The sequence below is a fragment of the Microcaecilia unicolor genome, chromosome 2 (genome assembly GCF_901765095.1).
Source record: "Microcaecilia unicolor chromosome 2, aMicUni1.1, whole genome shotgun sequence".
Taxonomy (NCBI): Eukaryota; Metazoa; Chordata; class Amphibia; order Gymnophiona; family Siphonopidae; genus Microcaecilia; species Microcaecilia unicolor.
In genome coordinates, this window is record NC_044032.1 from 538772715 (window position 1) to 538787103 (window position 14389).

The following is a 14389-nucleotide window of genomic DNA, read 5'->3' on the forward strand; positions in this document are numbered from 1 at the left end:
ACGCGCACCAAAATGGAGTTACCGTCCAGCTCTTGCGGTAATTTCATTTTTGGCACGTGTCTGAAAAATATTTTTTACTTATGGACGTGCACCAAGTGGCATTTGACACGTGTAGGTCATTACTGCCCAGATTCTTTAGTGGTAGGTCAATGGCTTGCAGTAAGGTATCAGACCCAAAATGGATGCATGGCAATTGTGATTTTGCCAAACATCTATTTTAGGCAAAAAAAAAAAAAGGGGGGGGGGGGGGGCTTTTTTACAGGCACGTTAAAAAATGGATCAGCGCGCCTACTCTACCGCAAGCCATTTTTCAGCGCACCTTAGTAAAAGGACCCCTTAGTTCACCTGTGGACAGATCATAACCCAAGCATGTAGACTGGTCTGGAAGGATGTACTAAAATAAAAGTACTACACAGATTATAAAAAAAGACAAAGAATATCAAGATATGGACTAACACTAAACATTTTCTGGGTGAAGACATTATGGTGGATTTTTCACAGGCAGTGGTCCCCCTGTTTGATGGGCTCATGTACTTTTAATACTGATGGGCTAGAGAGTTAATTGATAAATGTATAACCTTTATACCATGAGGAGGTTGTGCCCATTTAGGGGGAAAATCCACTGCTTATTTTGGGGTCCTGCCAGGTACTTGTGACCTCGATTGGCCACTGTTGGAAACTGGATGCTGGGCTTGATGAACCTTCGGTCTGTCCCAGTATGGCAACACTTATGTACTTGTGTATATGCTATTGGCACACACAATTAGAAAAGGGTGCCTAAATTTTTGTGCAAATTTGCTTTCCATCCTGCTTCCTTACAGCGACTGGTTTACCATCAGCTCATCCACAAAAGTGCTTTAACCTGCATAATGTTGCCCATTTGGCAGTTTGTCCTCATAAGGCACAGCCTCTAAACCCTTCATTCATTTGGATGCTCCTTTTCATGTTTTGCATCTCTTCCAGTGCATTTATCGTTACAGAACCATATGTGCCAGTGTGCACTCCTAGCTCAGAGAAATCAAGCTTGATTTGATCTGCGCATGCACAAGGACTCCCATGCTACTTGTCTCTTCCCTCCCTTCAGTCTTCAATATCCATGCTGCTCTCCTCAGTGGCACTTGTGTCCCTCATATAAGACACTTCTTTTTAAAAGTTTACTAAGGAAGAAGAGCAATTTTATTTTTAAACAGCCTTGGGCTCCTCCAAGCATTCAGCTGGTTTCAGTTTTACTTTCAACATGTCACTATTCATGCTGAACAAGCTGCGTCCACCCTGCTGGGGAGATAGAGAATACTGAAGAGGCAGATGGAGCTAGCTGGCCATGAGGCAACTATGGTTTTTCAGTGCTCTCTATCTCCCCCTGCTGGTTGATGGACACAACCCATTCGTAATGGACTCATCTGCTTGAAGACAAGGAACAGTAATTTCCTGAAATTTAGGTGGTTCTGAGTTAATTTTAAGATTTTAGGTAGTGCATTCCATAACTGAGTTCCTATGAAGGAGAAGCTGGATGCGTAGGTAGATTTGTAAAAAAATAAAATTGTATAAAATTGAGCCCAGCTTCAAGGCTGCCATCAGTGTCACGTTTTTTTTTTTTTTTTAATCTCCTTTAGCTGAGCCCATGCATAATACCGCTTCATAAAGTCAGTTAATATATCCTGATATTTACATAAATATTACATAGATGGCCTAGATAGATGACAGGAGCAAAGGTATCACAGAAGCTATGAACTCTGCAGGTAGCACAGCAGCATTTATCCTTTTTTCCCCGATCTGTCAATAAGAAATCATTGTTTACCCCATAACTGTAAGGGTGGAGGGCAAGGCCTATTGGTTAAATAATAACACCTAAGCACTGAAGGGTGATGTCAACCTTATTTTATTTAACACCTGAGCAGTGTTTTATATAGAACTTTTAAAGCACAAGCAGCATTTGTTATTTTGTCCCATCAGCTTGTACATATATGAGTCTTTTTAAACTGTCCTTCTGTAAACCAATCAGTACATTATTTCCCGTTTTGTGACTGCAAGTTTCAGGATACAGCTGTAGAGGAAAAAAACAAAAACCCACACATTAGTAAACCATACATCACCAATTCAATTTGATAAAAGGAAAGATTAATATCAAGAATTATCCCTTCCCTTGAAGTAGTATATTGACATGTCTCAACATAATTCACAAATCCATTTATCAAGGAGGACACCAAAGACAAATGTTTTGAGTGGTCAACAAGAGCGCTAAGCACTTGAAAAATGAAATGCTACAAATGTTCAGAAGGATTTCATTAATCAAAGACAGCTAGTTTGCAGTAAAAATGAATAGAAACAGCATGAAGTACAGGTTTAGGAGCTACATTGGCCGCTGGGGGGGGGGGGGGGGGGGGGGCAGCATAAAAGATCTCTCGAAAAGATATAACCATTCTGTTATTTCTATGGCATTACTAGATGTTCACTCAGACCTGCACATTGAGGTCTCAGGTGGTAGAGAATAGAGAATGACACGGGGACAAAGTCTGTCCCTGTCCCCATCCCCATGGGTTCTGTCCTCATCTGCAGAAGCCTTGAGCACTTATGATTTTATATTTACATTTTTGTTATTAAAGAATAAAAAGGAACAATATGCTGTGCAACTGTTATGTATAAATTACAAATAGAAAACAATAACAATGAACAGCTATAATAACCCTCCTTCCCACCACCACACTCTACCCTTCCAAACCCGACAATAGCTGATTTCTACTACTCCAAGGAATTCTAATTCACACTGTTAAAATGTCCAGGGGTATAAATTACAACCCGTTCTGTATGCCCTAGATGGGAAAAATATGTCCCATGAAGCACTGTTATGATTTTTTAATCTGTGGATGAATAAGTCGTCATCAACAATCTCAGGATTCAATCTAGCTCTCCTGTCTTCCAGTCCTTCCTGCAATAGAAGATGTGCTGGTAGCAGGATGTACAAGATCCCCCCATACAAATTTTGCTACTGTGGTCAGCATGTTTTTTTTTTTTCTTAAAAACAAGCAATCAAGATATCATCGTGTGCATCACTCAAACATAAACAACAGTCCAGTTCATTAAAAGGCTCCAAAGTACAAAATGAAACAAGGACAAAGTTTGTCCCTGTGGGCTCTGTCCCCATCCCCACTCCTGTAGGTCCCCAAACCCGTGCCATTCTATAATACAGAACACTAATATTGAAAGTGAGTTCCTGCTCAAAACTGCACAATGATGCAAGACCTAGAAATCAGAGAATAGATGAACACACATTTTAAAAAGGACTGGAATCCCAAACCGAATGACTACAAATTTTTTTTTCAAGTTTTAAAGTTACATAAACACAATATACAGAGTAAAACCAACAACTATTTTAAGCTCAATTTCCAGGAACAGAGCTACCATGGGGCTCATTTTCAAAGCACTTGTAAAAGCTCCATAGGTTATTATGCAAGTCTAAGTGTTTTGAAAGTACGCCACTTGAATCAAATGACAAACATGTCCAATCATAATAGAGATCAAGATCACCCTATATGCCTAAGGAGCAATAATTCAAAACCTAGTGAAATTAAGAGAAATAAACAGAAAGGTATGGATTCCATTTCCTCTGGAGCCCCCCCCCCCCCCTTCATTTGGACTGCTTTTGTAACACCATGTGGAACTAGTTCATGACCAAAGCTTAGCTGTACAGGAGCAAATAGAAGCTGACAATTAATAGACATAACAGCAAAAATTTCCTATGTCAAAAGTGGTCAAATTTGGTTCAGCATTAAGATGAGATGCCAAACATAAAATATTTCATTTCTTCCAATAAACATCCAAACCTTAAAAATGTTTTTATATAAAAAGATGTTAGGACATTGATCTTGCTTAATAGCTATTTTCATCAATGATACAACAGCATTTAGAAACCACTTGTCTGTAATTGATTGCATATCTTTTTTTGTACATACAGAAGAATAGATATTTTATTAAAGATGTAAACTTGGTAAGTCCTGTGTTTCATGGAGCTGCCTCACTTTCTCTCAGGATCATTTCTGGCACATTCCTCTAAAGGCAGTGGATCTCATTTGAGTCCCCTGGACACAACGAATATGCATGAAATAGATCTGCGTATCAGAGGCAGTGCAAGCAGTTCTCTCAGCATATTCACTGTAGATATCCTGAAACTTGACTGGCTGGGTATACCCCAAGGTTAGTCTAGGTTGAGAACCTATTTAAAAGACGTGCATAACTAACATCAAGTATTTTCAAAGAAAATATCTTAAGTAATATGCCACAATGATTCTAAACAGAAAGTGAGGCAGATCCCCGATGTGACAGTTCCTTGTTTCATGGAGTTGCGTTTGTTTCACCCAAAGGGATTTATTTTTTTCAAATATGCCAATGAAAAAAAAAAAAAAACCCAACCACAAAAAGACAGTGATGTAAGGACAAGAAGAAACATCATTCAGGAACCAATGATTGCTATTGTTAACCAAAGACTATGCTCTGAGCTCTGTTTTCACAAAATTAAAGTTTGGATGAGTAATAATGTATTTAGGTTGACACACAGTGTATGCGTTTGAAGTTTTTTTGTTTGTTTTTTTTAACTGTGGTATGGGATTACAATTGTAGAATCACAGAAGAAAAAAGTAGAGGCTGACCAAAGACGATTCACCACTGGAGACTTGAATCCAACAGTCTTTATTGATACAAGTAAAAGAAGAACCTGACACGGGTGAATTGTCTTTGGTCAGCCTCTACTTTTTTTCTTCTGTGATGTGTCATCGTAGAGGATTCCCGTTTTGTACTTTGGATTACAATTGTAGAACCAGCACAAAAACAGCAATGCCAGCAAAACCGATAAGTATATTCTTAATAGGTTTATACATGCTTTTCACAATTCTACACAATAAAACAAGACTCCAGAAAACCAACCTCCTTTTCATTCTTCAACCTGCTGAACTGTCCCCTTCTCAGAGACATAGATGCCATCCAAGAATTTTCTGATATCTTTGTTCTTGACAGTAGTGGCTTGCTGGATCAAGGCAGCTGAGGGACACAATAAACAGTGGTCAACAGTACAGTTAGAAAACACCTGCATCAACATGCACCACATCACCTGTTTTGTGAAGAGTACCACTTACAAACAAGCCTTTTCCTCTATGAATTTCTTTAGCCTCATAACAAATCTTTAGAGTTAATTATACTATATAGTGGGGATGGGACGACTTTCCTATGAAGAGAGGCTGAGAAGGCTAGGGCTTTTCAGCTTGGAGAAGAGACGGCTGAGGGGAGATATGATAGAAGTGTATAAAATAATGAGTGGAATGGATCGGGTGGATGTGAAGCGACTGTTCACGCTATCCAAAAATACTAGGACTAGAGGGCATGAGTTGAAGCTACAGTGTGGTAAATTTAAAACGAATCGGAGAAAATTTTTCTTCACCCAACGTGTAATTAGACTCTGGAATTCATTACCGGAGAACGTGGTACGGGCGGTTAGCTTGACGGAGTTTAAAAAGGGGTTAGATAGATTCCTAAAGGACAAGTCCATAGACCGCTATTAAATGGACTTGGAAAAATTCCGCATTTTTAGGTATAACTTGTCTGGAATGTTTTTACGTTTGGGGAGCGTGCCAGGTGCCCTTGACCTGGATTGGCCACTGTCGGTGACAGGATGCTGGGCTAGATGGACCTTTGGTCTTTCCCAGTATGGCACTACTTATGTATGTACTTATGTACTTATGTACTTATTCCTAGACCGTCTATGTTTGGTAGCTCCTCAGTTTACTGCCGAGGTTTTTATCCAACTGAATTTAGAACCACAATAATTGGATGTATAATACTGTTTCGCGTTGCAAAGATAAACAGAAGACAGGTTTAGAAACAACTGAATGATAGACAAAGCAGGGGCAACCAAGAAAAAGTATTTTCAAACCCATTTCACCAGTTGCAACATTAAAACCATCCACTATTTTATGTAATATATCTGATTTCAGAGATTATGGTTAAACATACCTGAATTTGATACTAGTTCAATGTCATTGCCTTCAAGAATCAACTCATCCTTCTGGGCTTGAGATAATGAACAGGCAACACCTAGTAGAAGAAAACACTTTACATTACATCATTTCTTATATCCAAAATAATCTGTAATGCATCAATTTCCGAAGCTTCAAAAGGTAGTTGATTCCACCATTTGGCTGCCATAAACTGAAATGTATTAATAAAAACAGTTTTATATTTAATATGTGATGGACTAGGATAAGTTTCAAATAACGCCTGGCTGTACCCAATCTATGATTAGATTAGTTACAATCTCGTGCTTCACAACAAATAAAAAGAAAATAAATTAAAAGAACAGAGCTTATAAATTGTTTTGGCCTCCACTGGCAACCACTACAATCAAAATCTGAGACCACAAATCACGATTAAATTTATATAATCTATGTTCGCTGAATAAAATGTTAGGCTGCAATAGTACAGGTCACCAGCACTAAATACTTCTACCTTTGACAAGTTAACAAAAGTGCATTATTTGAGGGTGGGTGTACTTGTCTGACATAGAAGGATGCTGATTTACCAAAATCCTCAATGATCTCAGCAATCACCATGGAGCCAAAAAGGTTTAACTCAAAGCAACCTGCTCAGCAGACCCACTTTAGAAATATACACCATAAAAGGCTTCATTTACAACTAGAAAATGTTTATCCCTATGTCGAATACTGTCCCATTTAGACCAGTCATTGATGAGACAAGCTGCAATCAAGGTTTATAGATTGCTGAATTCTCTGGAACAAGGTGCAAGTGCACCCCTGCCTAGCTAGTGTTATTGTGGAATAGTTGAGATTCCCTTCCTCTAAGTGCTTTCAATCTTGTCCACCCAGCATACTCAGCTCTGAACAGCTCAAGGAGCAAATGCCTTCAAGATTTAGGGTCTCTAAGCAAACGAGTAATACTTCATAGTCTCCTGAACACAACGTAGACTGGAGCAAACACAGCATTAGGACAAATATGTACGTTAATGGTCTACTTCCCAGCTAGTCACACTCTGTATTAGTGCAATACTGGTTGCTCCTGCCAGAATTCTGTGCCAAAAAAATATCAAAATTTTACACAAAACATTTTGCAAATACTGCAAATTCATTCGGCAGAATTTAACCAATATTACATCCCATGCTACCTGTATACAGATACCATCCATATTTTTCCCAGCACCCATAGCATTTTTTTTTACAGGCCCCGCACTCCTTGCACCCACGTATAGCATTCCCTTTTCCAGCCCCTCTCTCCCTCCACCCACACATAGCATCTCCCTTTATTTGCAACCTCCTCCCACCCACAGCATCCCCCTTTTATTAAGCCGCTCCCTCAACACATAGCATCCCCCCTTCTTTGCAGCCCCTCCCACCCACAGCATCCCCCTCTTTTTCTTTAACAGCCTCTCCCTCCTTCCAGCCACCCTTGCACTCACCCGCAAGGTAGGGGAGAAGGAAATGCAGCAGGAGAACCTCTTTGGGGCAGGAAAGAACCTCACTCTTTCCTGCCCCGCTGCTGCCGCTTCTCACTGGTGCCACGCTTTTTCCAAATGGGCCGCCGAGACTTCAAGCGGTAGTCACGCGAGATTACCAACTGAAGTCTCGGCGGCCATTTTGAAACAGCACAGCAAGAGTGGGCTTCTTTCCTGCCCCTGAAGAGCCCACTAAACCACCAGGGCTACAGTGCTCAGGCTGGGAGGCAGCAAGTGGGTGGGCGGCGAGAACAAAAATCTGGCAGGAGTAACTGGTGTGGGATGCCAAGCTGCCACAGAAGCACCTCATTTAGTCACCCTAGTGAGAGTGGGTTAAGCAAGGGAAATTTCAGAAAGTAAAAAAAGATCTAGATGTAACATAGTAAAGGAACTTAAAAGGACTAATTCATCTGGCACATGAAAGAGAAACAATATTTTGCAGTGAATCTATTATAGCAAACTGAAGAAAAACTGTTTTCAAAACAGATGACAAATTCCTCTGCACACAATGCAGTGGTACTAACAAACATATAGTCCACTGCTTGAAGTTAAGAGTTCATAATGATTCTGTTACAATGTTTAATTGCTATGACATTTACATTCTAGAAATTCTAGATTGTACTTTGCCATTTCCACCAATAAGCAGCAAAGGTAGAATCACTGTACTGCTCTGCATGCAAGCAAGCATCACCCTGACCCATATAAAAATATTAATACAGCAAAGAATGGAAGTGGGGAGCAGGGCCAGATGGAAAAGGAGACCTGTTATTCCAAAACAGTCTCTGCAAGCAATATATCAGAGTAGCAGAGAATTATGAAAAAGTCTCTCACTTTTCATCTACCAAAACACTACTTACCAATGTACCAACATTGAATTACTAAAAGAAAAACAGAACATAGCCCCTAAGGTCCTTTTGGCTTTCCCAAAAGTTTATTTAGAATTAGCCCGCTCCAGCTGCCAAGGCAGAGCGGTTTACAAAACTACAATCTCAAGAGATCAAGGAAGGAATGCCAACTTTGACAGCAAAGATAATCATTTATACAAAGAGAAGGGGAAAGGAACAGGCAGAGAGGTGGACAGAGCAAGATTGAATGTCATACAACAGCAGGTCTGAATTTTCCTTTGCTTCTCTACTGCTCCTATTACTGATTCTGACTATACCATCTTAATCACCTGAAGACCATTCAGGAATCTACCATCCTCTCTGCAGGAGCAAAACAAGTACTATGAAGTACTATGTGTTTTCCTAAATATATATAGAATTATAATACATGACTATCCAGCATGAGCAACCCAACCTTAAGATGCAGACTCAGTTATTCCAACTTTTGTTGTTGAAGCTGCAACCTTGCATAAAGACTAAGACTGCTCACAAGGGTCTTGATGTGCTAGAATACAAAGATTATCATCAGCATTCATGTCATGGCCAGAACAGCCAAGGACTTTTGGAATTACCCTTGCAACTGGAGAGATGGCTCCAGAAAAAGGATACATTGATCCAGTCCGGGTTTTCCTTCCATTGAAAGCAATGGAAGTAAACCTCAGACTGGCTCAATCTGTCCTCCTTTTTCTGGAGCCATATGGTAACCCTATCCACGTGTAAAGGGGAAAAGGATAGCGATAGGAGTGTACTACCGTCCGCCTGCCCAGACAGATGTAGAAATGTTATCAGAAATTAGGTAGGCTAACGAACTGGGCAACACAACAATAATGGGCAATTTCAATTTCCCCGATATTGACGGGATAAATGTAACATCAGAGCATGCTAGGGAGGTAAAATTCCTTGAAGAAATCAAGTACTGCTTTATGGAGCAGTAATTACAGGAGCCAAGAGAAGGAAAAATTCTAGATCTAGTCCTTAGTGGAGTGCATGATCTGGTGTGGGAGCCGTTTAACTTTCAAAAAGGAGACTATGATAAAATGAGAATGGTGGGGAAAAAAAAAAAGACGGAGGAACAGCTGCGAGGGTCAAAATTTTACATCAGGCGTGAATGCTGTTCAAAAATACTATCTTGAAAGCCCAAGCCAAATATATTCTGTGTATTAAAAAAGGAGGAAGGAAGACCAAACGACAGCCAGCATGGTTAAAAAGTGAGGTGAAGGAAGCTATTTGAGCTAAAAGAAAATCCTTCAGAAAATGGAAGGAGGAACTGACTGAAAATAATAAGAAACAACTTAAGGAGTCAACTCAAAAGGAAAGCGCTCATAAGGAAGGTAAAACACACATAGTAAAAAAAATTTTTTTTAGGTATATTAAAAGCAGGAAGCTGGCAAAAGAATTGGTTGGACCGCTAGATGACCGAAGGGTAAAGGGAGCGATCTAGTAGTAGTGTAGTATCTATTTTGTATAATGATCAGTCTTTTGGTACACAGTCTACATTTTAAGGCGGGCAGGAGCAGAGCCTTAACCCTAATGCAAGCTCTGAGCTGGTGTAGGGTTGAGGCACTATTCACTGATCACAGGGGCAGAATAAAAGCAGAGCTCATTTAAATGAGCTCTGCGGCATTGAGGGGTGCAGGCACTGTTTGCCTGATGATCATGGGTGAGAAAGTAAATGTGGGTGCTAGAGGCCTCTTGTGCCTGCATCATCAGGCTATGAATGATTATCTGTCATACTAGCAGTGCCACTAAGACAGCGGTGACTCAATAAATGATGCTGTACTGGTCCAGAAAATTTAATGATCAAAAACATTGACACACCCGTGTTTCTGCCTAATGGCCTGCCTCAAGTCTTCTAATGTTGTTTGGATTGGTCTATCTGTATTATTTGCTGTAGTGGAATATATCAAATTCACTGGAGGGAAGCACTGCAAGTAGCGCTGCACACCTTCAAACACCACACTCTCTACTCTTCTCAAGACCTGTAACAAATGGGTCAGGTTTTCAGAATGTAAGTTGTATTCTGAAAACCTGACCCATTTGTAGCTGTCAGATATGAAGGGAATCCCACTGCTATAGAAAATTTTATCCTCTGACAAGAGTTCAAGGGCGATGAACCTATCTATATTTCTTACATATTTGTGAATCCATATAATATCCAGCATACCACGTAGAAACCACATTTAAGTATTAGCCTCTCATTCAAAATAAATTGCATTATATTTTTTTATAATTCAAACATAAAGAAATAAAAATAGAAACAAAAAAGTATTAAGAAAATAATCACATCTCATGTTAGGCCAATAAAACAAAACAAAAAAAAGCTTTATGCCTACCTGGTCTCATCCGTACTCTGCGGATATACTTCTCGCCCAAAAAGTTCCTGATTTCCACAAGTGAACCAGTCTCCTGTATAACTACGTTGATTGGAAAATGAGCATACACAGACCTCATCTTGTAACGAAAGCCCTGATTTAAAATAAATAAATAAATCACCATACCTGATTAAAATACCAAAACAAAACTGGAAAATACTGTCTGTAAAACTTGAAAACTGTGCAGTCATCCGCATTCACATCATATACATGATGAGAAAAAGTTAAATTGTATTAAACACTCCTTTACCTATACTAAATTGACAAAAATTTAGATATTGAACAGCAAAGTGAAAAACAGGTCTGCCCACTGTTTATCCCTGGAGAGTGCAGCGTTGATGAGGCCAACTTAAAGAAATGCAACTCTGGATACAAGAGATGAGTAGATGCCTGCTCTCTTCATTGCAAGAGCCGGCAACTGCTGATATGAGCCTCCAAGTTAGTTCTCATGCATTAATATCTTCAAGTATTACTTCCTCTTTCAGAGAATATAGCCTTTCAATACTACCATGTGTTCCATAGAAAACTGGACCAAGTAAGTTAAGAAAATAAAACAAAGCTTTGATGTTTACCAAAGTGACACCCTTGATCATATTTTGCACATGGCTGCAAATCGTGCGGACTGTGGCCAACTCCTTCCTGTTGCCCCACCATTTGTCCACACGGAGCTGGAAAACAAAGAGAAGCCATCAAGGTTTTACTTTTATTTTCAGCATTTGATATATCGTAAGTGATCCCTGAGGCGACTATGCAGTTTACAATTTCTATTACAGGTACTTTGCACTGTCCCCAATAGGTTCAGAATCTAAGTTATATATTACACCTGGTGCAGTGGAGGGCCGTCTTGACTAGGGTCACAAGGAGTTGCAGAGAGAATTGAACCTGGTTCCAGAGGTCTGCAACCCACTGCACTAACAATTAGGCCACCCTTCCACTAATTATACACAACAACGACAAGCAAGTAAAAAGGCATCAGAAATAAGTATAAGCAGTCTACTCACATTAGTACCCGCATACCAGTAATGCTCCCATAAATGAGTATCTCTACCTACTCCAAAATGCTCACTGCCCTCAAACCCACCAGTTACTCTTCAGGATATCCAGAACAAATATACATAAAATAGATTTGTATATACTGTCTCCTCGATATGTAAATCTCTCTCATACTTATTCATTGTGGATATCCTGAAAGCCTGACTGGCTGTGTGAGCCCTCAGGACTGGGTTAAGAACAGCTGTTCTAAAGTACACCCCAAAGGGAGGCTAACTGCCAAGAGTAGTAAAACATTGTTCAAAACCAGACTACCAAGCCCCTGCCTCCCCTTCTTTTAAAGCTATATGGCACCAAGTGTGCTGTATACCATATAGCTTTAAAAGAAGGCTTGAATAGTCAGAATCTTCTTTCTTTGGCCTTTCTAATGAGTACCAATAATCTATCCATAGAGTTTGTTTCCCCCTTAAATCTGCTGTCGTTAAGCCAGTCTTTAAAAAGTCCCTTTTTGACCCTTCTGTCCTCTCTAATTACAGGCCCATTTCCAATCTCCCCTTCCTTTCTAAGATCACCAAGAAAATAGTTCTCAACCAATTGTCTCAGCACATCGAATTTTCTTTCCTCTTCCACCCTTTCCAATCTAGGTTCCATAGCGGTCAGTCCACTGAGACAATTACTGATTCTCTCCTCAACCATCTCCATTCAGCCCGATTGTGGTCTTTCCGCTATCATTGTATCTCTTGACCTTACTGCTGCCTTTGATCTTGGCAGTCATTCCTTACTTCTATCCCATCTCTCTTCATGGTGTAACCCAGGAATCCTTACTCTTCTTGATGCTCTTTAGAATTTTCTAGGCCCTGTTAGCAACTTTGATCCAACCTCTATTAGATTTTATATCTTATGTAGATGACATCATCCTGGTCTCCCATCAAACTCTCTCTAACCCTGATCTTATTCCCGTCTATCTGCTGTCTCTTCATGGTTGTCGCTCTCTGGATCTCAGAGAATCCTCCCCCTTCTCTCTGGCACTCCATTTACCCTTGTCAATTCTCTTAAATACCTTGGGGTGACCTTTGACTCACCCCTCTCTTTTTCCTCCCATGTCTCCTCCACTACAAAGTTACTACTACTACTTAACATTTCTAGAGCGCTACTAGGGTTACGCAGTGCTGTACAAAATAACTAAGGACGGTCCCTGCTCAGAAGAGCTTACAATCTAAAGGACGAAATGTCAAGTTGGGGTAGTCTAGATTTCCTGAGTAGAGGTGTTGTGATTAGGTGCCGAAAGCGACATTGAAGAGGTGGGCTTTGAGCAATGATTTGAAGATGGGTAGGGAGGGGGCCTGTTTAATTTCTCTCCACTGGATCTGCTCTCTTCATAGTTATCTTGATGACTCTTCCTATGCTACCCTTCTTCACTCACCTCCTGCCTCAAGTATTGTAATGTTTTTGGTGGTCTTCCTAAGGTCTCTCTCTCCCTTCTGCAGACTGTTCAAAACATCGCTATCAATCTTCTTACTCATGCACATAGATCATGTTGCTCCTCTAGTCCACCATCACTGGCTTCCCATTCCCTACCAAATTTAAGTCAAACTCCCGATTTTGGCTTTCAAGGCTCTGCACCTTACCTTGTACCATACATTGTAAGCCGCACTGAACCTGCTATCAAGCGGGAAAGAGTGGGGTATAAATGCTACAAATAAATAAATAAATACCTTACCCTTAATTCCCCCCCATATCCAATACCCATTCTCATTGGTCCCCTTCTGCCTCTCCTCTTGCTATACCCCTGCCCATGTTTTGTCACGCTACCTTTTTTTTTTAACCTGAATCCATCCCTCTAGAATGCCCTACCATTAGCCCTCTGCTCAGAACTGTCCCTTTGCTGTTTTAAAGCTCTCCTGAAAACTCATTTTTTTAGACTTCTTGTTCTATTTGCTACCCCTCTCAACAGTCATGGCCTGGAACAGCAGCCCTCCCTGCAAAGGGCGCATACCAAATTTTTAACAAACTAAAGTTCAAAAACCACATTACTATTACTCAAAAAGTGTACACCACCTCTCCTTGGCCCCCCCAAAATTCACTGACCTTTCTACGCTTTTTTCCCAGAAGGCTGAGCTCCACGTTGATGTGATTAAAGTCTCGCCGCAAAGATCCCCTTGGACCCTTCACAATAACTGTGCGGCCCTTCAAGGTTATATCAACTGAAAATGAGGAAAGAAAACCATAAAGTTTAAAACAAAAGAGAAAAAAAGAAAAACCAAAGCTTCAAATTCTTTATATTGCAAAGCAACTCTACATAAAAAAAAACCCACCTACCCTTGTCAGGGATGTCAACAATCTGGTTGCTGAGAATGGTCTTCATTCTGGAATGAGAGGTTTAGGATTAATCTAAGGACACTCATTCAGCATTCTCAACGTTTCACAGTCCAGGAAGCAGCTCTAGACGTAAAGTGGTAAAGAATTACTGATTTGATAAACCGACTTTCTGTGGGTACAACCAATGCGATTTACAAATATTATATGCAAACACTTCTATTAAGGCCTCTGTGACCAGGGGCAGGCAGAAGATCATGCAGGAAACGAGAAAGGGCTTACTGATTTAACTCACATCTTTGTCAGTAGAAGCCAAGGAGAATTAACACTCAGTT

General features: G+C 40.2%; 1 protein-coding gene across 1 annotated transcript; it reads right to left on the minus strand.

The window, feature by feature from the left end:
- Positions 1 to 1863: 1863 nt before the first annotated feature.
- Positions 1864 to 14217, minus strand: RPL9 (ribosomal protein L9). Its single transcript, XM_030191309.1, has 7 exons — positions 14058 to 14217; positions 13827 to 13942; positions 11321 to 11416; positions 10710 to 10842; positions 6001 to 6081; positions 4918 to 5031; positions 1864 to 2044 (listed from the first exon to the last, which is right to left on the minus strand). The coding sequence occupies exons 1-6, from the start codon at positions 14101 to 14103 to the stop codon at positions 4925 to 4927; spliced, it is 579 nt and encodes a 192-aa protein (XP_030047169.1). The 5' UTR covers positions 14104 to 14217; the 3' UTR covers positions 1864 to 2044; positions 4918 to 4924.
- Between the last annotated feature and the right edge of the window lie 172 nt (positions 14218 to 14389).